The sequence below is a fragment of the Acaromyces ingoldii genome, assembly GCF_003144295.1.
Source record: "Acaromyces ingoldii strain MCA 4198 unplaced genomic scaffold FA10scaffold_5, whole genome shotgun sequence".
In the NCBI taxonomy this organism is placed as follows: Eukaryota; Fungi; Basidiomycota; class Exobasidiomycetes; order Exobasidiales; family Cryptobasidiaceae; genus Acaromyces; species Acaromyces ingoldii.
This window is the reverse complement of record NW_020290251.1, coordinates 1,076,565-1,098,270: the sequence shown is the minus strand read 5'-3', so window position 1 is coordinate 1,098,270 and position 21,706 is coordinate 1,076,565. Positions and strand designations below refer to the sequence as shown.

The window sequence follows — 21,706 nt, the reverse complement described above, 5'->3', positions numbered from 1 at the left end:
GATCGTGTATCTGCACATCCCCTCTCCCTCTTTATACAGCTCTTTCAACGTATCTTTGGAACAGGAGCGAGAAGAGGGGGCAGCTATCTGCATTACGGATGACTCAAATCCTCCCCTGCTCACTGTTTCTCTGGGCAATATATTTCCTCGTTGCTCAACGCACGGAATCCGAGAGGAGAAAGAAAGATATAAAGGGAAAACGCGTCGAGTCAAAAACCCTGCATAGTGAGCCGGTCGGTCTCCACCTGCTCCACGGAGCCCACGGCGCAAATGAAAGCATCCTTTAGTAATTGGTCAAGGATCCCCCGTTCTGCCTTACAAAGTGGAATTTGTTTTGCCGCTCAAGATTCACTCATGCCGAGGATCACACGCAAAGGGGAAAGGAGAAGGAGAAGAACGAGACGATGCATCTGTGAAAAGGCTGTGCATTGCGATACGTACGGTACTACACTGGACAGTCGAAAATAAAAATTCATCCAGGCCGTGTTCAGATCGCCAAGCCAATCACGATACCTTTCCCGGATTTTGCAATCTAACCCTCGGACTGAGGATAGCGTCCTTCCCTCATGTCCAAGACGCCAGGGTCCGCCAAGGAGGCATCAGGGTTCGACGACCTCGTATCAATGCGGCTAGGAGGAAGAAATTTGGGAATTTTTCAAGACAGAGAGAGTGGACAACAAGAGGAGATAGAGCCGAAGGGACAAAGAGGATATCTACAGCAGAAAAGGGCTGTCGCTAGAGAGGTTGGAGGATAGGAGATTACTAATGTACGTGCGAAGTGAGTGTGATAAGTGTGCAAATCTTCGCGAGCTCCGCGTTGGGTTGGCGTTGCGCGAGAGAAGGGAGGAAAGTGGCCTAATCCTTGCGCGAGAGCTCGAGGACCGGCAGGGTGAAGTAGCTCGTGTCCGGGCTGAGGAGACCGGCAGCGCCGACGTACCAGGCGATGGCCGCGGTAACAATACCAAAGCCGCCGCCAGCCTTCTGGACCTTAGCGTTGGCGGTGAACTCGGCAATGAACAGGAGAAGGAAGGTGAGGTCCAGGAAGACTATGAGATCGAGAAAACTGTGTCAGAATCACTTTCGAGTTGGAATGAATAAGCGCACTCACAGAAGAGGAGGACGAGACCGAGCGAGCTTCGGAAAGAGGCGAGGAGCAAAATGAAGGTGAAGATGAACCATGCGGCGAGGTACAGACCAACGGCCTGGCTCATCATTGCGCCGGCCTCATCGGCGCTGGTCGTGGCCGATACGAAGGCGCTCTTGACGCCGAACCAGGGAATGAAGAGAATCGCGTAAGACCACCAGAAGGCACCGTAGGAGCAGAATGCGGTGGCACCAAAGCTGGAAAGGGAAATCAGAAGTGGTCAGCTCGTCATCTCAAGACGACAGGGTGAAATGCAGTTGAACTCACGTGTTACCGGCAGCAAACTCCCAAACACCAGCAACGAACTGGGCCATGCCTCCATAGCCAATGGCGAGACCAAGGACGGCGTTGGGGACCGCGACGCCACGGGCGGCGACGTTGTAAAGCGACAGGACAAACGTCGTGGCGGCGAAACCGAAGAGACCCAGCGGCGCAGGGTTGGCGAACTTGCGGTGGTAGATGGGGAACGCGGGCTGCGACGAGTCCTGGGGGTGTCCGCCGGCTGTGTCCACATGCATGTCAACGCACGTCAGTATGGGTGGTTGGGTCGTATGGTTGGTGCGAGGGTGAGATTGTTTGAAAAGAGCAGCGGCAGTCGAGAGAAAGGAGGAGGAGGAAGAAAAAGAAGGTCTCATTGTGTCAGCTGTCTTTGCTTGCCTGCGCTCTGTGCTAGCTTCGCGGAGCGACGGCCTTTCAAGCAGACCGCCTTCGTCGTGCGTCGCCATCTCCTCATGCAGGCTCATTGTAAGGAGAAAGGAAGAGGAGGAGGGGGGAGAAGGCTGCGAAGTCCGTCTTTGCTCCCTCGCTCCCTCCCAGACCCCGACATGGGCGCATGAAGTATTCTTTTGCGCTTGAATATGTTGTGCCTGCACGCCTGTCTGCCCGTCCGCGCGAGTCCGACCAGCCCGCGATTCTCTGTCAAAAACCAGTCTCGCCTTCTGTTTTTGACGCAACACCGACAATAGTGCCCCGTGCGCCTCGAGCAAACCCTTGAAGAGGCTCCGACAGCGGCTCTGTACTCACGCGTCACCGCCCTCTGCGTGGGCACACCGCCCTGGAATCCTCCATTCTCGGCCTTGGTGTGTTCAGACATGCTGGTAGAAATTTGGCGACAGAGAGTGTGTTTTGGGGCTGCGACGGTGGGAGTGGCAGAAGGAAGAGGATCGACCGAGGGAGGAAAAAAGGGAATCAATTGTGGGGAGGACCATTGGATGGCCTATTTATGCATTTGACGAACCCACGCAGACCAGCACGCATCCAGCGACCAAAACACATATACGTGCCGTTCTCCACCCTTAGAAAGTCCGTCGCAGCTCCGTCTGTTTACCCCAGAAAAAAAAAGAGGTTGTATTGCCCCCTTCCCGAGAAGCCTGACCAATCATCGGCGTTCTCTCGGCCGTCCCTACATACTAGCTAGAGTTGCCAATGTCTAAAAAGTAAAGCTTGGTTGTTGTTGTTGTTGGAGAGCCTTGGTGTGTCAGTGCCATGCATGCACCTTTGCTAATTAGTGTTCCACCTCTCATTTCTTTTTTCTTTCTTTTTTTCCCTTTTTTTCTCGTCCTCCACAACAATCTAGGAGAAAAATTTGTTTAGCCTGGAACGAGCCCCTCAATCCACTTTTGTATCTGATCGAGCTAGTCTCGTCTGTCTGGGGAATTCTCTGCACCTCGTCAGTCTCTCTTTAATGCCGAGGAGCTATGTCTGCTCGCTCGTCGTGATGGGTGTGGGGGAGGGGCGGGGAGGAGGGGACAGAGAGCAAAGCGGCCAAGTAGTCGGCTCCACATTGGCACCTCTCCATTGTGGCATGGCTGCTCCACTCACTGATCTGCGTGCCCACTGCCTCTGTCACTGCCCAGGCCAAGAAGCCACATAGCTTTTACATTATGGCCTTTTCATTACACAACAAACGTACTTGGCTAGTAGTAATCGATTCCCTCAACATGCCGGAGATGCAGAGCCGAGGGTGAAGGGTAAACCCTGCACTAGCTTTTTCCCCGCTTAGAGGCAATACATATATATATATACGTAGCAGCTAGTAGTCGTGCACCCGCGGTCTCAGGTGGGGCATGCAGCCAGGTTGTTCTTCTGCATGCGCGGCATTGAAGGGATGCAGTCCCGCAACCGAGGATATTATTTGATGTTCACCGAAGCAGACTGGCTTCTCTTGCCTGGACATATTCTCTACGGTACCACTACACGAATGTCGCAGCTGCCGCTGCTGCTGCTCATCGGAAACAACATTGTGTTGCCTGGCCAAGGTCGTTCGGAGATATCGAGAAGGCACGTGTCCTTCATCTCGATGCTCGTTGGTGATCCACACCGAGTTGTGCATTGACGACTTGCCGGCAAAGGCCATCGAAAGCCTCTTTTTTGTAGTGAGCATCGAAACTCCGCGCGAAGCCACCGGCGGCATCCGCTTGCTCCACTCGATCTGCTGAGCGTCGGAGAAAGGGAAGGAGTGAAGTTTTCATCAGATGAGGGCATTGTAGTGAAAGAAGGCCTCTGAGGCTTGTGGCCATCGCAGGCAGGCAAAGGCGCGGACCTCGGCAAGCTCCTCGTCATGCTCCATGTCGCTACTTGCGTCATCATCGTCAAGCCCGCTGCTGGGCCCAACTTGGCCTAGACCTCCAAGATCAAATGGCAGAGCTTGTTCCCAGGCGCGTTGAGCTTCCCCTTGGACCTTTGCCCAGTACTCTGCGGGACCGTGATGGGCAAAAGCCTGCGAAGGAAATAGGATGGCGCCTTCGTCTCCCAGAGCCTTTCTAGCGAGTGCCTCTACTTGACCCGCGCGGTCCGCATCTTCGACGATGGGCCCCGTCGACGAGGTCGCCCTCTGGGTGGGACAAAGAGCCCGTTCCAGGCTCGCACCCAGGCAGAGGGCGGCGGCCGAGGCTCTGGTGCTCCAGCTCTTTTCCAACGCCAGAGGCGGGGCGAGGGCGCGGAAGAGGAGCATGTCATTCTTGTGCGAATTGACGAGGAATCGGACGAGCCAGGCGCGCAGCTGATGTGCCGGACAGGGAGCCATGGGCGTCGTCTTGGCCACTACGTCTAACTCTGCGGCGCCTTCTGACCCCACCATTGATGACATGGATGGGGAGAAGAGCGAGGGCTCGAGCATGGGTGGGGCAGAAGCCGAGGCGACATGGAGCAGCTGCGAGGCCAATTCGCTGTTGACCTCGTGTCGCTCTGCCATGTTGTCGTCCAGGTCCCTTCCCTCCCACGACCATCCTGAGCCCGGCCACCGTTGACGCATGAGGCCGCTGCGGGACGCATGGACCTGGAGAAAAGTGTACGGAAGCGTGATGCTCAGCGTACGTAGCTCTGGCAGGAGCTCAAAAACGTGGTCAAAGACTTGTTCGACCTGCCACGTCGACAGCACGTCAATCTCGAGCTGTTCCACCTGGATTCTCGCCTTCCTCTTCGTCGACGACGAAGACGACGTCGATGAGAGCTGTCCCTGGTGCATGAAGAGCCGCCGTAGAGCCAAGCCGGACGCGTCCTCCTCTTCTGCTTCGTCTGGTCTCCACGAGACTCGCAGCACCTTGAGGGAGGCCGGCTCAGTCTCTTCGTCGTGGCTCTTCAAGCCCACTTCTCCTTGCTGCCTTTCTTCCTCGCCTTGGAAAAGATACGGCAGCAAGGAAGCCTCGTTTGGGCCAACACTGAGTCGCCTACAGCTTTGGCGGATGGCGAGAAAAATCGCCACGACATCGTTCTCGTCCTGATTCGACCAGATGGGCGTCTCCAGTGTCACATCCCTGACCAGACGTCGCAACCGAGAGCTACTGCTCAGCGTTCGACCAAACGAACGAGCCCGGCGGACGATCGGAGCACGGTACAAGAGCGGCCGTACCCAGGTATCGAACTGCCGGCAGACGAGGCACAGGCTGGCCGCCTGTCTCGCTCGGACTCGGTGCTCGAAGATGCGGCGCGATGAGGACGACGGCGGCAGAGCGCTTGCGTCAGCCGATTCCTTGGCCGACGACAGAACGGCATATTGCAAGCAACGCTCAAGCAGCTCGACAGGCAACGAGGCAAACGGCGAGATCCTCTCCTCTGAGTCGACGTCGACGCTGTCCTGGTCGGACGACGCTGCCATCATGGCCTGCATCTTGCGCTCCAGCTCCGATGCACCATCTCGATAGTGCCGCCCAGGATCGATGGCACTGGACCCCGAGGATGGCCCAGCAGAATACATGGCCGACAATAAGACGATCTTGCTGCGATGGCTGCACGATCGATCATGTCGTGCGAGCAGGTCGCACTTATCGATTTGCTGTGGAGGCATACGACTATCTGTCACTGTGACGACAGTAATACCCAAGCCAGGTGACAGAATGACAATTTGCACACGTGGCTACTTGAATTTTCAAAAGTGACATCAGCCTGAATTTTGCTCCTCTACGTGTTCTATTATTGTTGTTGTGATTTAGAGCGCCATCGCCAAGGTTTGGCCTCTGCCGAACTTTTTAGGAGTGATTTCGATTTCGCTGGCCTTGTGACCACTACCACCAGCGCTTTTACCACTTCTGCCCTCACCCGTCGCTCCTTTGCTACGTCAGCGTCGAAGTTGCTTTAGGACCAGGCAGTGGCAGCAGCAGTCGTCGACAAACACGGCTACGACTTCTATCCCATGCAGTGATTCTATTCCGACAGTCCGCTTCACATAGACAAGAGAAAGGGCAAGGGCGACCATGTCTTCTCTTCCATACACTCGCACCCAAGATGCCGATCCTTCCTCCATCCCACTCGATAGCCTCCGTGCACCGCCGAATCTAGAGCAGACACCGAGCAGGGCCAGCTCGACTGGATCGGGTGGCCCTCCTCCTGCGCACCATATGCGTCCACATGGCTTTGACAACCCCAATTTCTATGAGGGCTTCGATCCAGGCCTGGGAGATCAGGGGGGAGCCACGATGACAACGTCTAACAGCGAAGCCAGCGGCAGTGGCACACATGACGCGTCGAAGTACAACACTCTCGTCGGCGGTCAGTATCCCGGAGAAAAGGTCGGCAGCGGATACCCTCCGACGAGCTCTCACCCTCACCCTTATTCTCACCACCCGCATCACCACAATGCCAATGGCCATGGCTACGACGATGGCGCAGAAAGCTCTGCCGACGAGACGGATGACTTTGATTGGGACACCGACTCCTCGGCCGACGGCAACGAGGACGTCCTCGCCGACGGTACAAAGAGAATCAGGGCGAAGCGCGGCAGGGCCGCTTACCTCGCGCTGATGCGCCTAGCTAGGCCCGTTCGACTCTTCATCGTCGGCATTCTAGGCACCGCCATCTTTCTAACGCCTTTCATCGTCGTATTGGCTGCATTCAAGCACAATCCTGCCCGCCAGGAGGTCGAAGCCTGGTCCATTTGGCTCGGCATCATTTGGGCATCGGCATGCGGCACGTTCCTCGTCATGGACTGGCTGCCCCCCTCGGTTCTCAAGATTGGCGTCGCCTTTTGGGGCAAAGCTCCTGAGCTCTTTTCGACGATCATCGAGGTGCTCATCGCAACAATGATCTGGACCAAGCTCGTCCTCGTCATCGCCTGGGCTTGGATCTCGCTCGGTGGTGTCCTTTCGGCCATCTACAATGCCGCTGGCGGCAACCCCAGGCCAGCTTACTTCAAGTGGGTCTTCCTCGTCCTGCAGGCCCTCTTTGGCTCCGGCGTCCTTCTCCTTGCCGAAAAGATCTGCCTGCAATTCATCGCAATCAACTTCCACAAAACGGCGCTGAAAGACCGACTGGAGAACAACCAGAAGGCCCTCAAGGCTCTCGATCGCTTGGCCGACAGCAAGTACCTCAACAGCGGCGCACAGAGCCGGGGCAGGATGACGCCCAACTGGGGTCGCCTCGGCTTCGGCTCTCGTCCGGCCACGCCTGGTGCCACGGGCGGACATGCAGCAAAGCCGAGTCGAGACGGTCTCGGAGGCTACTTTGGTGCCTCGACGCCCGCACCTGGCCCTGGAGGTGAGATGCAGCAGCAGCAGCAGCCACCACAGACACACTCGCCGCAGCACCGGCGCACCGGTTCAAAGACGCCCAACGAAAAGGACCAGCGCAAGGCCAACTTTTCGGCACAGCTCGCCGATGCTCTTGCCACGGCTACGATGAAGAACTCAAAGCTCTATCGCAACCGGGGCTCGGGCAGCCAGTTGAGCGCAAGGAAGCTGGCCAAGAAACTCTTCCACAATCTGGGCCACCACCAGAAAACCGACTTCTTGACCGCCGATGACTTCCAGCCGTTCTTTGATTCGCGCGAAGACGCCCGCGAGGCCTTTAGCCTCTTTGACGCCGACGGTAACGGCGACTTGACAAAGACCGAGATGCGTGACGCCGTGCAGCGCATTTACAAGGAGCGCAGGGCGCTCTCGACGTCGCTCAAGGACATGAGCAGCGCCGTCTCCAAGCTCGACGGCGTGCTCCTGGGCATCGTTCTCATCATTTGGATTTTCATCTGGCTTTTGATCTTCAACGGCGACAACACCGTGGCCAACATTGCGCCCCTGTCCACCTTTGTCGTCGGCTTCTCCTTCATCTTTGGCAACAGCGCAAAGACGCTCTTCGAGTCAATGGTCTTCATCTTTGCCACGCATCCATACGACGTCGGCGACCTCGTCTGCATCGACGACAATTTCATGTTTGTTGTCGAATTCGGCCTCATCTCGACGACGTTCAGGACCGTGGTCAACCAGTACATTGTCGCGCCCAACGCCCTCCTGGCCCAGAACAAATTCATCTTCAACTGCCGCCGGTCGGGCGGCCAATGGGAGGTTACATTCATCCAGGTCGGGTATGACTCGACCGTCATGGAGATGGTTGAAATCTTCCGCCAGCGCATGAAGGCCTGGGTCAAGGAAAACGACCGCGAGTGGGGCGGCGGTCTCGAGGTCAACTTGCAGGACTTCAACACCAACGCCAACTCAATCAACCTCTGCATTGCGATGGAGCACAAGGGCAACTGGCAGGACTGGGGCGCTCGATGGTCTCGTCGCACCAAGCTCATGCGTCAGGTCAAGATCTTCTCCGACGAGATTGGCATGAAGTACCAGCTGCCTCCTCAGCCCGTTACCTTCCGTCCCGTCGCTGGTCCTTCTCCACATGTTCCCCGTGCACCCCGCATGCCCGGTGCTGCTGCCAATGGCGGCAGCGGCGGTGGTGGCGGAGGAGGCGGCTTGGGTGCCGGCATTGGTGCCGGAAACGGCGCGGGAGGCACAATGGGGCTGCCCGTTGGCGGCATGGGCCGTGTCCAACAGACAATGGCACAGCAGCAGGCGGCATCCTCATGATCTGTTCAATCACGACCCCCTTCAAAATCCCCATCAGCATTTCTACTCTTCTCATCTCATCGCTTCGGTCGTCTGCATCATCAATCCTCAGCATTTCCCATCTCATCCCCCTCAATCCCCTCTTGGAGCCCTCGCAGACGCGCTGTGCGTCGTCTCTCGAGGCCTCTCTCCGAAGCATTTTGACCAAATTCAGCACTTGTTCCTCTACCGAAGCATTATTCTTTCTTGTCGCTACTCCTCCTCGCAATCTTCATTGTTCTATTTCTCAGGGGAAACGGAGTGGATCTACTCGTTTGAGTTATAGCCAAGCAAAGCAGCATGTTCTCGGTCAGTCGTCCCGCCCCACGTGGCTTATAAGAGCGTTTCGCAAAAAGTGGAGAGGGCTGATGAGCGAGCGAACGAGGGTCCACATTGCCCACTCTCACACGAGCGCTGGAAGGGAAGTCTGCTGCTACTACTGCTACTACTTCGACTGTTCGGTGGCAGTGTGGGCAGGCAACATGTCGCCGCATCAGCAGCAGGACGGCCGTTTCGTGCCCGAGAACAGTGGCAGCACCGCGAGTGCAGCGACTGCCACTGCTCCTGCAACGACGATGACGGCGGCAGCGGCGGCGGCGCCTGTCTCTCGCAAGACAACGAGGTCGCAGATGCAGCAGACACAGTCGGAGTCGCACGCTGCGTGGCATGCTGGTCTGAACGCTGCCATTGCCTCAGTCAAGGCCCTCATGTCGCCCGCCCAGGCCAACTCCAAGGCCTGGAAACCCGTCTATCCCACCTCCTCTCAGCCGAATTCATCTGCCGCACTCGGATCAGCATCTGGCGCCGCCGCCCAGGGCGCAGGTCTGGGACCGTTTGACATTGCCTCGACGTCATACACGCCAAATTCGTTTGTCAGAATACCGACGCCGGCGGCATCCAGCGTCAAGGTCCATCGACGGCCGCCTACCAACCGAGCGAGCCGAGCAAATCCCCCGTCTGGCTCTGCCTCGCCGTCCATCCATGCGGCCTCGTCGTCGTCGTCTTCTGCTGCCTCTTCGGCCAGCGCGCAACAGCCGCTCCTCCCACCTGGCAGCTCCCAGAGCGCAGACATCTACCGAGCCGTGTGCAACATCCCCCTTCCTTCAGACTACCTCGTCGCCGGTGCGGCCGGCGAAGGGCTCGACGAGAGCAAGTTCGCAGACCTGCAAGATGCCTTTGGGCGACTGCTGGCCACGCCTGAATGCAAGGCTTCCTGTGAGTGTCTTGAGCTCTCAGTGGTGCGGGATGTAGAGCTGACACACCACCGGCTGATCAGGGGATGCCATGGTGGAGGACTCAGAGGTGATTGAGGAGCTCGACGCAGTGACAAAGATCTGCCGGACCGTCTTTCGGCTCGGCTGGCCAGCCAGTCCTCGAGACGTCGTCACAATCTCCAGGACGATCATCGACGGTCATACACTCATGGACGTCTCCTCTTCGCTCCCTCGATCGCCCGATGCGCCGGCCTACCTTCGACCGGCCCCTCCGTATGTGCGGTCGCATCTCAACCTCTTTGCGTGGTGCGTGCAGTGCGTGCATGCATCTTCCTCTTCACCAATCCTGCGTGTCACCGTCTTTTGGTCCTGGGATCTTCGAGGAGCCTGGCTGGGCATGCCAGCGGGCGGACTTGGCGCCCAGCTGCCGAATCTCGTCTCTTCCCTCGTCTCGCACGTCAGCACCGACTCGTCCCGAGTGCCCTACCTCGTCGACTTTGGGACCAGCGTGGAGGTGACCGGCAGGAGGTTTGACGCAACGAGGGACGAGGTCACGATTGAGTACCAGGTCATTGCGGCGCAGGAGCATGACGGCGAAGAGGAGCAACGCGCCAGGTCGCTCCGGTGGAGCCTCCCCGCCGACGAGGGATGGGATGTGCACATCGACGTGAAACCATTGGCCGGCGTCGCTTCTGCCGCGCCACCATGGTCAGTGCACGCGACGAGGCAGGTGAGGTTGGAGGACGAGCGAGGTGGGCAGTGGAAGTCTGCAAGGATGGCACTTGCTCTTCGTCACGCTGCCGCGCATACAGGGGCAGGAGAAAACAGCGAGGCCGACCAGATCCTCAGAGGAAGGATCACGATCCAGAGGATTGCGGCCAGCCATGAGGTGCGGCTGAGGGTCAATGACTCTCCGTTTGCCATTGAAGAGGAAAAGGCTTGCACCGCAAAACAGGCAACACGGCCCGACGACGCGCTGACAGCAGCGTCACTCGAGGGCAGCTACACGCCCTCCTCGCTCAACCTGGGCAAGGGCGTGGCTTCCACTTCCACAACGAATCTCGCCGACGATGCCGCCAGCATTTCCGGCTTGAGCCTGCACAGCGACTTTTCAACCACGGCCTCTCTCAACGGGGATGAGATCAGGAGGACATCCACGCCCAGCATGGAGGCGCAGACACAGCAACCGCAGGCGTCGACGCCCTCAAGGGGTGCACCACCCGATCGCTCGACGGTGCTGGCCAGTCTGATTCGGCGCAACTACATCTACTTTACCTCGCTGCTCCAGGAACCAGAGGCAAAATGGAAGCCGTACAGCGACTCGAGGGGCGTCACCATCACCCAGCTCGACTCCATCGACCCCACTCTCGTCGTCTTTCGGGCCGAAGCGACATTTGTTGGCGTAGGCGTCTGGGACCTCTTTTCGACGATTGCCAACCCAGGCGTCAGGGTGGTGTGGGACAAGGGCGCAGAGGAGACGCGGCTGCTCGAAGATGTTGGCGATGGCACTCGGTTATGGCACAGCCGGATCAAGGGCGCCTGGCCCGTGAGCGCGCGAGATGCCGTCACTGTCGAGACGTCGTACAAGTCGCCCTCCTCAATCCACATCTTTTCCTTTTCCAACGAGGACCGGTCGCTGTTCTCCGTGCCCATCCCGGCCCCGGACCCTGGCACGATCCGGACGCAGGTGGACCTGAGGGGATGGAGCATTGAGAGCCTGAGCCCGACCACGGTGCATATCACTCTGATCGAGCAGAGCAACCCCAAAGGTTGGACGAGCAAGAGCGCGACGCCATCGGCCATGACGGCTGCTGTCGCTGGCGTAGGCGATTTCGCCATCAAGTCGGGCGCACCCCCCATCGTAACGAGGATGCTGGGCGCGAAGACAAAGCTGTCGAGGTACGACCACGACAAGGGAACGTTTCGGATCGAGTACGAGCTCAACGACGAGGTGTCTACGCAACAGCAGCAACAGCAGCAGCAGCCCATCTCCAACGGAGCTGCCAGTGGGAGTGTGGAGTGCGAAATTCGGTGTGATGTCGAGACGTGGGCAAACGGCCTGGACCTCGTCGTTGACCCCCCACCGATCAATGTCAGCTGTTTGAGGAGGCACAAACTCAGCCAGGGAGGAAGCGGTCTGTGGCTGACCATCGAGCATGTCGCTGCGAGCCTTGAAGACGATGCGGCAAGAGTGACTGTGCGAAGGGCGGGCGCCTCCAAGGAAAAGGGCACGGTGCTGGTCAACGGAGCAAAGATCAAGGTCGATGTTGACGAGCTCAAGGAGGGCGAGTTGGCCAAGTTGAAAGAAAGAAAGCGGACCAAGCCAAAGAGGATACCGCTCGACCTCGTCGAGGCTCAGGATGCGAAGCGGCCTAGCAGACTGTTGCTGAAGGACAGATCAGCGGACCAAGACGCACCAAGCTCTGCCTCGACGGCTGACGGCTTTCCGTCTCGATCGGCATCGACTGATTCGGCAGGTACGCCGATTCGGAAAACGCAGAACGACGAAGCGACGGCCTTGAGCTCGACTGTTGAGAACAAGGGTAACCAGGCCTTCTCCGACGAGAGACCGAGGCAGCCCATGACTTGCGCACTCGATGTCCTTTTCCTCCTCCGTCGGATCTACGCAGAGAGGAGCCCGGATCCAGCGGGCACACCAGCTGGATGGGCGCTCGTGTCGCAGCGCAACGGCCTCTTCGTCCGCCGCAAGCTGATGCAGTCCATCTCAAATAACGTCTTTGTTCAACGGGGCGACAAGATCGTCGAGGGCCTCACTGCAGAAGATCTTCTCAGCGCTGTGGCATCGCTTGACTGTCGGCGGCTGTGGGATGACAAGGTCGACACCACGATGATGCTTGAGACCTTTGGCAATGGCGCTACGACGGGCTTCTTTACCACAAAGGCAAGCTTCCCCTTTCGTGGACGAGCATTCCACCTGGCAAGTCTCACCGCCCGATCGGCTGCTTCTTCGACCAACTTGGAGGGGATGCCCTCTGGATCGCTCTCGACCCCGTCCGTTTTCTTCCACGCTTCAGCATCATACCCCGAGCGAAACTCCTCGTTTGCCCTCTCGAAGCTCAATCCCAGTGCTCTTCCACTGGGTAAGGTCCTCATCGACGGATGGATTCTCGAGACTTTGGACCCGTACAGTTCTACGCTCAACTACCAGATTCCCTCGACTCGATGCACCCACATTGTCGCAGTCGACTATGCCGGAAGTCTACCGGCGGCCGTCAACACACTGTGGAATGCCAACCTACCGCGGAGTATCCTGGCAGTCGAAGAGTACGTCAAGGCAAAAGGGGCGCTACCCTCGGTCCGTAGCCCGCCGAAATGTGTCGACGTGCTGGGCGATGCGAGAGACGAGGACACGGCAATGCTCTGGGCTCTTGATGACGACAAGTCAGCGAGAAGCGCCACGCTACTGTCCAGCACCTTTGAGCCCAACGAGGCTATTTTCGAAGCCCTGGTTCAAGTTGAATCGATGGCAGTCAAGGAGGCCTCCCATCTAGCGGACTCTTTCGCTTCCGGAGCAGGGGCCTCTCTTCTTGCATTCCCGTCCAGGCGACCAGTGGCCATCTCCAATGCTTCCACCACCAAGGCGGCAGCGCAACGAGCTTCTTCCACGCTGGCAGCTCCGGCTTCTTCGGATGTCTCACGCCCCACAACGGGAGAAAGCACTAGTGGAGGTGTTGGCGGAGGAGAGACTATTTCGAGGACGACGAGCGTGAGCTCCATGAGAAGCACAAATTCGTTTGTCGGCGGTTTGTCCTCGAAGACCACGCCTCGGCCTTCCGTCATCCGGGCCGAGTCAAAGAGAAAGCCAAGGGACCTAATCATAATGGACGTCGAGGTGGAGTTGAGACACTATGAGAGGGGTTACGAGGTTATGGCCGTGGCCGAGTACGGCGAAGAGGGAGAAGCCAAGGACGCAAGAGTCTCAGACATGAACGAGGGAGAGGGCGAATCAGAGCAAAAGAAGGTGAAAGCATCACCGCCAAAGGTCATTTCTCTCGATGCGGCTTCGCGACAGAGAGACGCAAGCGATCTCGATGTACAAGTCGCTAGCTTCGATCTGCCGCCGTCTGCCGTGCTGGCTGCCACGCTGGATCCCGAAGCGAGACCGAGGAGGCACCTGGTCAGGCTCAGCCTTCCGACCGCTGCCTTCACCGATGTTGGTCAGGGGCTTCAGGAGGAGCAAGCCGAAGACGAAGTTCCGGACTGGTACCAGCAGCTTACGAGGCGAGGCGCTACCGTCCGTCTGACTATAAGACCGCTTGCTCCTAGCTTTGTGGCTGTGGATGGCGATTCCGCGTCTCGACGCGGTAGCAATGCGGCATCGCCTGACCTCCCGTCTTCGTCCTCGTCCTCATCGTCTGGCGAAATGGCCGACTCCCAGCTCGTACCGGCCTACTTCCGAGGCGAAAGGCTCACGGTGACGCACGTCAATCAGACATCGGCCATGCTTCAGAGAGAATCAGATCGGTCTGAGCGGCATGCAACCCTCAAGAGAATCACACCACCCCCTCATCTGAAAGCAGAGGCAGAGGCGAAGCCCGCAGAGGACGTACTGGATGACCGTTTGCCGACGCTTCTGCAATCTCCTATTGCGGCCTCTCTTCGTTTCAAGAGAGACCCACCGTCAAAGGACAGCGCAGCTTCCACCAGTGCAACGTCCGCGCCCAAGGCTGTGATTGATGCTTCAGTAGACGACCCGGACTCTCCGCTCGCCGCAGACGCTGCAGCCAACCAGGGCGATGACGACGATGTGGTCACGACGAGAGGCACAAGCCCCGTGGCGACAACGCCGACTGGAATATCCTCGTCGACGCCGATCATGAGCATCCTCAATGCCTACCCGTTGTCGCGACTGGGTGCCTCTACGGCCGTGACTACGGCCGTAGCCAACGGGGGTATGTTTTCGTCAACGGGAGCAAACGATCACGGGAAGACGCCGGGCGCAAACGAGAAGCTAGGCGATGCCAAAGCGCGGTCTGCTAGGCAGGCCCAGCGGCAGCAGCAGCTCCAGTCTTCTTCCAAAGAGGCCGACGCATCCAAGGCAATGTCCGCCAGTAGGTCTGACAAGTCTAAAGAAGACGACTCCGACGAGAGGGCACCCCCTGGCTCGTTTCTCTTTGCGATGGCCACCGATGGCGGCACCTTTGTTCGGAGAAGGCTGAGGAACATCGTCGAGGTTCGTTTCACGCTCGCGACGATGATTCTGGCCTGCCTCATTGCCTTTTTGCTGGGCTCCCTCGTTCGAAGCTTGATTGAGCCCGCCGACTTCGTCCTCATGTCGTCGACCGGCTCGGTGTGGCCCGAGCATGGGCAAGGAACCTCGTCGGTCGCGGGTACAGAGCAGATGGCCTTGACGGAGCTCCAGAGGCAATTCGGCCTGGCTGTGCATGGACGGACTGGTGCTGGTGCGAGCACAGGCGTGGCGTGGCGCGAGATGAGGAGGCTCGTAGAGATCAAGCGAGTCGTCGGCGGCTGGGATCTTGTTATTGGCGCCGCCGCGAGAGCCGGTGGCGCTCGAGCGGCCGGGCATTAGAAAATTAGCAGGCAGAAGGAGAAGAGAGAGAGAGAGAAATCAATCAACCGATTGCAACCGTGACTTTGGGTTCTAAAAGCTTTACATGTCTCAAAAAGCGCTTTGGAAGAGATATAAGAGGTGGCTGACAGCGACAAAAGGGAACAAGACAGCGACTGATGGAGCGCAAAGGGCCAATGATGGTTATATAAAACTCAAATACAGCTGGAAAGAGGCCGTCAAGATCGCTGCTACATCAGATGTAGCGGAGGCGCTTGGAGGAGGAATGCATCCTTGCGTGGTGGATTGTGCCGCCACGGGGGACGCTCATCGACGACGAAGAGTTTGCCGAGGAAGAAGAAGCACCGTCATCTTCATGGTCTGCGGGGAGAAATAGGCCTCCATTGTCGCCATCGTCTACCTGGAGCTGCTCTTGCCACTCGACCTCATCTTCTGGCTCGTCCTTGACGAGCAAGGGCGTACCAGAGATGTAGTTCGCGACACTCTTTCGTCGCTTGTGCGCATGCATGGTCGAAGCGTCAACCACCGGAACTTCGGTCCAGCCTCCCTCGAGCTTGATTGCGGTGGACGCAGCCGCGGCTGCGGCCTGGGAGAGAAAGATGTTCGATTGAAAGTAGTCTGCCATGCTACTTCCGTTGCTTGCACAGCTTCCGTGGCTAGCGAGCGTCGAAGGCGTGGAGGAGTTGCTTTCGAATGCCAAGCCGTCCTCGTTCAGTCCACCGCCTCTAGCACCGACTGACCTGTCGAAGAAGAGGCTGTTCGTGTGCGCACCTGCCCTCGGCGCCGTCGAAGTCGACGAGGAAACACCGCCGTCACCGCCACCATGGCCAGATGCGCTGCCACTGCCGCCGCTGCCGCCGCCATTACCGCCGCCTTCGCCAACGGAGTGGTGGTGATGTGTCGAGTCAGACCTGGTCCGGTCGCTCTTGTGACACTTGTGTGCGTGCTTGAACCAAGCAGCAAACGTCCGCTTCCTCTTTGCCGTGCAGATGGCCACCCATTTGTTGCACTCGCCGCACAGGCCCAACGTGGTGCCCGCCGCATCGTCGTAGCACCGCAGCTGCAGGGGCGGGTCGTAGATCTTGCCCGTGACACTGTTGACGCCGTGGGTGCCTCGGACGTGGTACCAGTACTGGCTAGTCTTGAGCTGCATCCACTTGCCTGGCTCACAGAGGCTGCACCACGCCTCGCGCGCCGTGCCATCGCCTCGGACCCAGCGGGGCGTGTAGAGGTCGTTGGATGACCGCATCTTCTCCTCCTGTGTCTTGGGAACCATGGTGCGGTCCACATTGGCACCGACAAAGTCGCACTCGGGCGGGCTCGTCTCGGGCAGGTTGCCCCGACGGCTTCGCACGGACCCGTCCTGGTGATACTCGAAGTGGACGTAGGGATAGTAGACGTCGCCTTCGTGGTGGTTGTGGTGACCGTGGTGGCCGTGGTGGCCGTGGTGGCCGTGGCCGTGGCCGCTGCTCGTGTTAGGGTGCAGGGCCCGAAGGACGATGTCGTCGGTGACGTGGAAGGGGGCCGAGGGCAGCCTCGTTCCGATGACGTCGGACGTCGCAGCCGGGTAGTGGTCCGAGCCCGAGAAGGAGCGATTGCGCTGAAGCGACGACGATGTCGCCGACGGCGAGTCCGTCGACGAGTGCTGATGGTGGTGGTGATGGTGATGGTGGTTGCTGAACGTGAACGAGTCTGCTGGGGAGCTCTGCTGGGTGGTGGCATTTGGATCCAAGCCTCGATTGACCCAAGCCTCTTGGCTGTGCTGCTGCTGCTGCGCCATCCACTCGGCCATGGCCGCGCTCTGGGCGTCCAGCGATGGGGAGGCGCCAGGCTGCAGCTGCTGCTGGTCCCCATTCCAGGTGGACGATGGATTGACGACCGAAGTCGTTGTCTTGCTCCTCATGCGAGCCGCGGCGGCCGATGCTGCTGCCGACGAAGAAGAAGACGAGGACAACGTGTTGACATCGGCCGAGAGGTAGGGCGAGGACGAGGCCGACTGTGGCTGCTGCTGTTGAGCAGCGGCGAAAGAGGCATCGTTATGTCCGAGGAACCAGCTCGGCGCCGACGAGGAGAGCTGCATGTTTAAGCTGTGCGCAGGTCGCTGGGACGGCTGCAATTGCTGCTGTTGGAAAGGCTGCTGCTGAGGTTGCAGGAGCCCTTGTTGCTGCTGCTGCTGCTGCTGCTGTTGCTGCTGCTCAAAGCTCACTTGGCTCGGACTCAATGGCATGCGAGGACCGGGCATAGTGGCACGCCTCGAGAGTGACGAGTAGATGTCCTGGAAGCCGGACGACATGTGAGCAGAGGGAGGCATCGTCGAAGTAGCCGGGGTAGGGGCTGCCGAAGGAGCAAAGTGGTTCTGGAGCGACGTGACGAGATCGTTCATGCTATCGTTTGACGATGAGGCCTGTGACGAAGACGAGGAGGTCAGGGGTAGGTTTTGGAATGTCGACTTGTCGCCTCGGGGCGAAGCAGAGGATGCAACGAGGTCTTCCTGCGCCGGATTCCATTGCTCTGGCAAGGATTTTATACGATTGAGGTCAGCCGGCGATGCTCAGATCGGACATGTAACGGAGATAGGCAGGAGATGACTCCTTGGCACGGCGAGGCTGGGCCGGGAGCAACGCAATGCGAGGCGCTGCGTTGCACCTCACCGGGTGAAAAGTAACAGGCCATTTCCCTCCTTGTCCGCCCGTTTTCTCAAGAGGGAGGCAGAGAGAAGGGGAAGAGAATGGAAGGGGTAACTCACCTTGGAACCAATTATCCGGCAGAGTCAGGCCTGTGGGTTCAAACATTGTGGCGATGACTTGCGATCCAGACCCACCGGAGGTGGACGGCATCGAGTAGCCGCGGTGATTCCGAGTCGAAATTTGCGCCGCCGCCGACGACGACGAGGGAGAGCATGTCGAAGGATAGGGCGCTGCCAGTGCAGATGCCGTCGTCGGTGTTTGTTCTGGCCTCAGTCTGGCAGCAAAAAGGTTACTACTCTCATCGTCGCCGACGCGCTTGGCTTCGTCGCCGTAAATGTATTGGCCCCGCCTCGTGGGGCCACCGCCAATTTGGCCGTCGTCGTTCAGTAACTCCACTTCATCGCCGTCATCCACAGCAGCACTGCCTTGGGACGGGCCAAAACGACCTTGTTTCATAACGGATGTGTTTTGACCGCTAGTGCTGCTGCTGGTGCCGGTGCTGCTGCTGCTACTGATTCCCCTATCCGCGGTAGCCATGTTGTTACTCAAGCTGTTGTTTCCTCCGCTGGGGTCCGCTCGAATAGTCTGTTGGCCAAAAAAGGCATAGGCAAAGAGCGGTGGCTGCTGCTGAATCGAATCCAGTCCGTTGTCCCTCTTACGTTTAGGCGCCGCCGACGCTGCCGGCGACGGCGGTTGCTGCCTATCCTCCCCTTTGACCATGGTGGTGCTATTGACCTTGCCCGATTGGCTCTTGATGCTACTGTTTCTGCTCAGACTACTGCAGGCCGAATCTGCCGAAGAGAGGGAGGGTGCGGGTGTGAAGTAATCCTTTTGATTGACGCTGCCCTGGTCCGAGGCAATCCACTCGATGGAGTCGACCAGCGACGGCGGCAAGCCCTCCGAAAGCTCGTCAAACGACAGCTGATTCATCAGGGGGCTACAACCGAAGACAGATCCATCGCTACCCCCATAAGTCATCGAACCTTCCGCTGTCGAAAACGTCTCATAGAATGTGTCCGGTGTCGACCAGTCCGATGATGAGGGGGTGTAAAGGTTGCACGCGATCGCTGGCGTCAGAGGCCGTTCCTCCTTCCACTCAATCTTCTTTGTCGCTGCCTTGTTTGAAGCAGGTGGAGCGGGAGGAGAGGGACGAGGCAATGCAGGCACCGACGTGGGTGCCGTGACTCGCTCTTTCTCCAAGTCTTGTGAATCCAATTGGCAGGAGAGGGACCGGATAAGGGAGAAGCGATTGGTGCCCGATGCCGATATCTTGCCAAATGGGGACACTGCCGAAGCTGTCGCGGCGCTCGTGGGAGATGCCTCTACCGGCGAGCTGTTGGCACTGTGACGGGCCAGATTCGATGTCGAAAGCGGTGTAAGAATCATCATGAGAGAAGAGAAACGAGCTCTGCGAAGAGATCAGGAAAAGAAAAGATAATGAGCGAAGCATCCTTTACTATCTCGTTCAACGAGGCCCATCTCACGTCGCTTATTGCCGCAATGATGTATGTTGAGGAGTCGGTCCCTTGGCCACAGCGACTGAGGAATAGGGCGACAGCAGTGGGTCTGCTGCGCCAACAAGAGAAGTGAAGAAACTCCCGAAAGACTGCCAAAGGTCGATGGTGATGGCGAGGCTCAATTGAATGGACTTTTTATGATGAGATTCAAAACGCTATACGTTTGCGCACGATTGCGGGTGGGCAGGTGTGTTGACAGACTTCCAAGGCTGGTGCACCCGGATCGGCCCCGACGGGAGCGAGCTGAGCTTTTCGGGGAGTCTACAGCTAGCGTATGTCGTGTTCGGCTTTAGAGCCCTCGCCCGATCCGTAAATCGCGTTAAAGGCGAGCTTGAATAAAGTCGCTCGGCGGACTGTGCGGAGACAGACGTTGCAAGGTGATGGTCGTGGAAGAGAAGTGGGGGGGCAGAGAAGACGGTGCACTTGACTCGAAACAAAGCCGTCTTTTTTAAGAAGGGAGGGCTGAAGGGTGCCCGTCTAGTTGCAAGAGAAAGAAGGGAGGCGCCTCAGGGCAGGGAACTGTGGCAGCGACACCGTACTCCGACGCACAGTGCTTCCATCGCTTTTGTCAAAAGTAAATTATTTACAGACTGCTTCGGCTTCTCGATCTCTGTGAGATAAGGGCTCGGGCAAATGTCAAGTGAGTGGACAGGCAGGTCAGGCGAAGGAAAAGGACAGCTGCGCAGCCTGCGTCAAGCCGGTGAGCAAGAGTGTACGGGACCGACAGAGAGGCGGAAACCCCGAAGACGGCGTTAGTTCGTTCCTTATTGTGTGCGAGTCATAATCTGCACTGTTCTCGGCTTGTTGGCTCATTTCGCAGGGAGTTTAAGGAAGACTAATAGCTCGGCCCGAGCTGAATAGTGCTGAGGCATGTAATCAAAGAAAATTAATTCTCCCCCACTCAAGTTTTGCTTACGCCCTTGAATATCGGCCTTCCGTATCCCGATAGTGTGCAAAATCTTCTGCGTGTTCTGCGTTCGTCGAAATCGTACGAGGGCCCCCTGCCACTCGATTGACATTGTCAAAGATCATAGCCGAATACTCGATGCGGCACATAAATCTGGCGAAACATGCATAAGCGTCGACCTTCAATATTGTTTCACGCTTGCAGGAGCCGAGCGAAAGAAGGGGTGGGGGGAAATGGACATCGGGAAAGATCCGAGAGCAGTCTCAGACAGACAGCTGCTCACGGCAGGCCTGAGGAACAAGAAGCCGAGCTTTCTGCAATGAAGGAATTAGCACTAACCCGTTCGGAGATTGGTCTCTGGCATCTGCCAAAACGATAGCGTTGGTAATAACCGTAATCGTCGATTGCAACCTGCCCATGAGAACCCGAGCTCACCACAAATTAAATTGCACAATGGCAATTTATTTATCTTGGGTATTACTAGATTGGGTAGACAGCGGAACGCAGCCGAACAGAATCGTCGTTCCTGCCTGAAACCAGCCCTGTCTAGCCAAATTTCATTCACTGTTCTACTTGCTGGATTAGTAGTAATATATATTACTATGCATATGTACTGTACAACTAGACTGCTGTACGTGCTACACGCTAGCTGTACTTCGTTCCTGTCCTCTTCTCTCCGCTCGATAGTACTCCTATTCTCTATAATTAAAATCCCTTGGATTCCCATGTTGGCAGCGTCGGGGCGTAAGCGACTGCCCTTGGGCTTCGATCGCCAGGCAGGAACGGACGTCGAGCATGAGAGAAATACGCCAAGAAAAGGAAAGCACAAAAGACCAGAGCTCAATCTTGCGCACGTTGCCGCTCAGGCCAAGAAAAGTGGGTTCAATGAAGCAACATTGCTTATTGTCTTTGCTCAACAGTGATGTTCGCACAAGAATGCAATAATTAATCTTCTACCTTAGTTCTAGTGCTGAGGAGGTAAGAAGGATGCGGTCGCCGAGCAAGGGGTGACGACACTCTCACCGAGTTAGCGTAACGGACCACCGACGACGAGATGTTGAATTAAAAAAAAAAAAAAAAAATGAATCAGAGGTCTTGAACGTGCACTCGAAGACTTTACAGAAGAGTGTTCTCTGGGCTTTTACGCTAATGAATAGGCTGTGCTTGGTGCCGTTGATCTACCTCGCTAATGCCCGATCCAATCCATAAATGGTCGCTCGATGCTAGCCTCTACCGGGAGTACCCTGTAGCTTCGAGCGAGACGACGGGAGAATGAATATCCCCCTATTTTCGCAGGCACAACACTGGCTCAGCTACTCTCGGCACTTATGTCACAAAGCCGGAAGCAGACGAGCCTGATCGCGATACCATTCGGCCAT

The 21,706-nt window shown here is 57.6% G+C and overlaps 5 protein-coding genes across 5 annotated transcripts; 2 read left to right on the top strand and 3 right to left on the bottom strand.

Annotated features, from left to right (window-relative positions):
• Positions 1-624: 624 nt before the first annotated feature.
• FA10DRAFT_268645 (putative FUN34-transmembrane protein) lies at positions 625-2,307 on the bottom strand. The gene is made up of 4 exons (XM_025522412.1): positions 2,168-2,307; positions 1,412-1,646; positions 1,109-1,341; positions 625-1,046 (listed from the first exon to the last, which is right to left on the bottom strand). The coding sequence occupies exons 1-4, from the start codon at positions 2,235-2,237 to the stop codon at positions 856-858; spliced, it is 729 nt and encodes a 242-aa protein (XP_025375649.1). The 5' UTR covers positions 2,238-2,307; the 3' UTR covers positions 625-855.
• A 1,239-nt stretch (positions 2,308-3,546) lies between these two features.
• On the bottom strand, positions 3,547-5,492 carry FA10DRAFT_163665 (hypothetical protein). The gene has a single exon (XM_025518172.1). The coding sequence runs from the start codon at positions 5,427-5,429 to the stop codon at positions 3,615-3,617; it is 1,815 nt and encodes a 604-aa protein (XP_025375648.1). The 5' UTR covers positions 5,430-5,492; the 3' UTR covers positions 3,547-3,614.
• A 138-nt stretch (positions 5,493-5,630) lies between these two features.
• Positions 5,631-8,703, top strand: FA10DRAFT_268643 (hypothetical protein). The gene has a single exon (XM_025522411.1). It carries the CDS (start codon positions 6,058-6,060, stop codon positions 8,431-8,433), a length of 2,376 nt encoding a protein of 791 aa, XP_025375647.1. The 5' UTR covers positions 5,631-6,057; the 3' UTR covers positions 8,434-8,703.
• A 148-nt stretch (positions 8,704-8,851) lies between these two features.
• FA10DRAFT_303412 (hypothetical protein) lies at positions 8,852-15,390 on the top strand. The gene is made up of 2 exons (XM_025525239.1): positions 8,852-9,666; positions 9,728-15,390. Exons 1-2 carry the CDS (start codon positions 8,934-8,936, stop codon positions 15,214-15,216), a joined length of 6,222 nt encoding a protein of 2,073 aa, XP_025375646.1. The 5' UTR covers positions 8,852-8,933; the 3' UTR covers positions 15,217-15,390.
• A 760-nt stretch (positions 15,391-16,150) lies between these two features.
• Positions 16,151-16,492, bottom strand: FA10DRAFT_233077 (hypothetical protein; the record flags this gene model as incomplete). Its single annotated transcript, XM_025518935.1, has 1 exon — positions 16,151-16,492. A coding segment is annotated over one exon (342 nt), but the record flags the coding sequence as incomplete, so codon positions are not given.
• Between the last annotated feature and the right edge of the window lie 5,214 nt (positions 16,493-21,706).

Bases quoted from the DNA above. Each gene is read 5' to 3' on its own strand.
- FA10DRAFT_303412 (XM_025525239.1), top strand. From the start codon at position 8,934: ATGTCGCCGCATCAGCAGCAGGACGGCCGTTTCGTGCCCGAGAACAGT. The intron at 9,667-9,727 runs GTGAGTGTCTTG...CCGGCTGATCAG, and splicing joins GCCTGAATGCAAGGCTTCCT to GGGATGCCATGGTGGAGGAC.
- FA10DRAFT_268645 (XM_025522412.1), bottom strand. From the start codon at position 2,237: ATGTCTGAACACACCAAGGCCGAGAATGGAGGATTCCAGGGCGGTGTG. The intron at 1,647-2,167 runs GTGAGTACAGAG...ATGTGGACACAG, and splicing joins CACGCAGAGGGCGGTGACGC to CCGGCGGACACCCCCAGGAC. The intron at 1,342-1,411 runs GTGAGTTCAACT...TTCCCTTTCCAG, and splicing joins GAGTTTGCTGCCGGTAACAC to CTTTGGTGCCACCGCATTCT.
- FA10DRAFT_163665 (XM_025518172.1), bottom strand. From the start codon at position 5,429: ATGCCTCCACAGCAAATCGATAAGTGCGACCTGCTCGCACGACATGAT.
- FA10DRAFT_268643 (XM_025522411.1), top strand. From the start codon at position 6,058: ATGACAACGTCTAACAGCGAAGCCAGCGGCAGTGGCACACATGACGCG.